At 44.0% G+C, this 3,703-nt stretch overlaps 1 protein-coding gene across 1 annotated transcript; it reads right to left on the bottom strand.

Annotated features, from left to right (window-relative positions):
* Positions 1–475: 475 nt before the first annotated feature.
* Positions 476–1,290, bottom strand: LOC138965890 (protein snail homolog Sna-like). Its single transcript, XM_070337983.1, has one exon. The coding sequence runs from the start codon at positions 1,268–1,270 to the stop codon at positions 488–490; it is 783 nt and encodes a 260-aa protein (XP_070194084.1). The 5' UTR covers positions 1,271–1,290; the 3' UTR covers positions 476–487.
* Positions 1,291–3,703: the final 2,413 nt, after the last annotated feature.

Genomic DNA, 3,703 nt, shown 5'->3' with positions numbered 1-3,703 from the left:
AAATTATCATGTACTATCTCAATATGCGACCTGACAGTGTCTTGCCATATGTTGTACATTTCAACAAGGACACAAACATTAGCAAATCGCAGCGTATATACGAGGTCATTCCTCCAGCATCGTGTGCTGTGGCATCTCTCCACAAATACACTGTTTCCACGTGTATTTTAACAGATCTGGTAATTGTCCGTCCATGTGAAAATCTCTTGAGTGAAGCCAACGTGCACGAATGTTCAGTATCATTTTGTGACAGTATATTCAGACGGATAGAGTGTAAGAAAAACGAAACCTGCGGAATTGGCCTTCTAAGTAAGTTTTGTCTGTTCATGCTCAAGGTTATACAGTCACACTTTTCTTCCTTTGAATGATTCTGCTCTTAAAGGAATGCTTGCAACAACACAATACATCAGGTATCTTGCAGACGCTATCTGATAATACAATTCTTTGAGCGTTTCTGAAGTCAAAAAAGGTAGTTGCAACAAAGCCATCACCGATGCAGAGCCACGCAGCTTGACTCCCTGTGTTTGACCAGCAGCGACATCCTGGAGAAGGTCTTGGAGCAGTGCCGGCAGCTGTACTTCTTGACGTCCGAATGGGTCTGCAGGTGGGCGCGCAGGTTGGACCTGTCGGCGAATGCGCGGGCGCAGTGCTGACAGGAGAAGGGTTTCTCTCCCGTGTGTGTCCTCAGGTGTCCCTGCAGCAGCCAGGGCCTGGAGAACGCCTTGCCGCACACATTGCACTTGCACGGCAACGTGTGCGTGCGGATGTGCATCTTGAGCGCGCCCAGAGAAGAGTAGCTCTTGTCGCAGTACTTGCAGCGGAAGTCCTTCTTGATCTGCGCCGAGCAGTGGAACTGCTTGTGCTTGGACAGCCCGCCGAATGTGGAGTAGCTCTTGCCGCACGCTTCACAGTTGTACCTCGGAGCCTGTTGGTGGTGAGTAGCTGGGGCGGGGACTGGGTTGGACGGGGGCAAGACCCCCCGACAGGGCAGCATCCCAGGGGGGAACTGCTGTGAAGAGGGCTGCCCTCCGTAGTGCGCTCCCCCGGCCCTGAGCCAAGAGAACCAGGACGCTAAACTGCTGGGGAGTGGCTGTCCCACGTCCACACCATTCTGAAGTCTGGACGAAGACACGGCGGTGTGGACATGGTGTGGTCTGCCCGCGTTGATCCTGCTGCTGTTGGTATTACCGCAGGCCACTCTGAACGCGGAGCTCTGTCTTCTCAGCATGGAGATAGCATCCAAGGAACTCAGACCGGGCTTGGCCTGCATGGTCCCCACTGCACGGAACTGGTCCTTCACTACTGCTGGCGGTGGTGGTGCCTTGTTTGCAGCTTTCTTGCCACCTACCCCGGCCAGCCATGGGCGGACAATAGGTCTGAACGCGCTCTTCACTGTGTCCACACTGTCAACCTCTGTATTCAGATTCGTCTTGAACCCGTTGTTTGCTTTGTCCGTAAAGTGTTGCTGCTGGGCTTTTTGATTAGCATTGTTCGAATGTTTGTGCTGATTGAAAGGTAAGGCGTTTGACGAAAGGTCCCAACTTTGCGAAAACACGGTCGGAGACTGAATCTGCGGTGTCGAAGACGGAACCAAAGACTCTAAGGCTTTGAGTGCTTCGTGACTGTTTTCCGCGGTTTCTTCATCCATGGAGACAGCATCTTCGTCATTCGTCGTTTCGTCAACAACGACCACATCGTCCAGCTCCTCGCCACTATCAAAAGAACTTTGCGAAGAAGGGTCAGCCCTGCTGTCGTCTCCATCGTCAAATCGCGACACGCATCTCGTCATATCCACGTCACAGGTAGGCTTTGTCACTTGGAATAATGACGTAGAAACGACATCGTGACGTCGAAGAGTTTCGATGTGAGGCAAGATTGCTTTAGGCGAAGTGCTGCCATCGGACGAGGGCGACGAAGGCGGCGTCTTGTGTAAGATGGCGTCAATGCTATGACGTAGGGGTTTCCGTTGTGACGTCATGATGGAGGAGGTTTCCATATGCTTCTGGCACTGCCAAGGATAGTTGAGTCCTAAAGGAAAGAAGATAAGTAATCTGTGAATATACCGTATATTTACATGTATGCGCGTATCGGTTAAAACCCAGTACAGTATGATTGCTGGTACCATTTCTTAAAATTACAATACAAATAAATAAACACTGAAACAAATAAACAAACAAACAAACAAACAAACAAACAAACAAACAAACAAACAAACAAGCAAACAAGTGAGAATTAATGAATGAAGGGAGGCGCAGGAGGCGAGACTTTAAAAAACAAAAACAAAAAAACAACTAATACATAACGCATATATGACAGGCAGTTACGTCTAAGTGCATTGAACGTTAGTTGTTTTCTCTCCATTTGCAGGGTACTCAATACTGCATAACAAGAAAAAATTGAAGAGATTAAAAGTAAAACTAAATAAAGTAGTCAATACATAAATAAATGAAAATAAAATAAAATTAATTATTTAAATTGTTTTTATTTAAGCGGTGAATAAAAGTGTAAGCATAAATGCGTACAGCCAAACGTAGACAACATTTTATTATTCGATTTTGTTTTTCTTCTATTATATATTGCTTTGGTGTTGAATCATTACAGTAAGTAAGTTCAATCATTAGCGATACGAAACGTATCTACATCTGAAATTGTTTGCATGACTTAAGTACACATGAATAAGTTTTGCCAACTAAACGAAGAAACATATATGTATGCAAGATGTTTTCTATTTTCCTTTTTCTCTTTTATTTTCAAACGCAGTGGAAAATGCATTTAGCAACACTTTAGATATATGTATAGGAAGGGGGATAGCGGGTGTAAAAATACTAGCTTGAGAGAAAAAAAAGGGAAAAACACATTCTGATTTGAGATAGTACCATCAAGAAAAAATATCTTCATGTGATCAAAGGTAAGTATTTCTCACTTAATCGTTTGACAATTGTTGTCACTTTATAAGTGATATTCAAATGATAATAAGAGGAAGCTTACTCAATAACTGACTGACTGAGTAATTCATGTGGTAAAATGTGAAGTTAATTCGAACCTGTTATTACGTACATGTGCAATTGTGACCCTCCACCACGAAATGAGTCGCATGTCACCTCGCGCGGTTCTGCGCTAGGCTTAATATAAGTCTGGGGAGTGTCTGGTAACAGTGTGAGGGTCACCTTAGTCATAGGCTTATAACTCAATTAGTGTTCGCTCTTTTCTAAAACGGTTTTCACCACTGGATAGTGCATACAAAACTCTTTCGGAAAATGTAAAAATATGAAAATCATGCAAAGGTGACATGATTGATTGATGGATTGATTAGTATGTGTGGGTTTGCTTTACTTTCTTTTCTTTTTATATTTAGTCAAGTTTTGACTAAATATTTTAACATCGAGGGGAAATCGAAACGAGGGTCGTGGTGTATGTGCGTGTGTCTGTGTGTCTGTGTGTGTGTGTAGAGCGATTCAGACTAAACTACTGGACCGACCTTTATGAAATTTGACATGAGAGTTCCTGGGTATGAAATCCCCGAACGTTTTTTTCTTTTTGTTTATAAATGTCTTTGATGACGTCATATCCGGCTTTTCGTGAAAGTTGAGGCGGCACTGTCACGCCCTCATTTTTCAACCAAATTGGTTGAAATTTTGGTCAAGTAATCTTCGAGGAAGCCCGGACTTCGGTATTGCATTTCAGCTTGGTGGCTTAAAAATTA

This window comes from Littorina saxatilis, linkage group LG1, assembly GCF_037325665.1.
Source record: "Littorina saxatilis isolate snail1 linkage group LG1, US_GU_Lsax_2.0, whole genome shotgun sequence".
Classification (NCBI taxonomy): Eukaryota; Metazoa; Mollusca; class Gastropoda; order Littorinimorpha; family Littorinidae; genus Littorina; species Littorina saxatilis.
This window is presented reverse-complemented; position numbering and strand designations above follow the sequence as displayed.

Excerpts from the sequence above, each read along its gene's own strand:
- LOC138965890 (XM_070337983.1), bottom strand. The coding sequence starts at position 1,270 with ATGCAGGCCAAGCCCGGTCTGAGTTCCTTGGATGCTATCTCCATGCTG.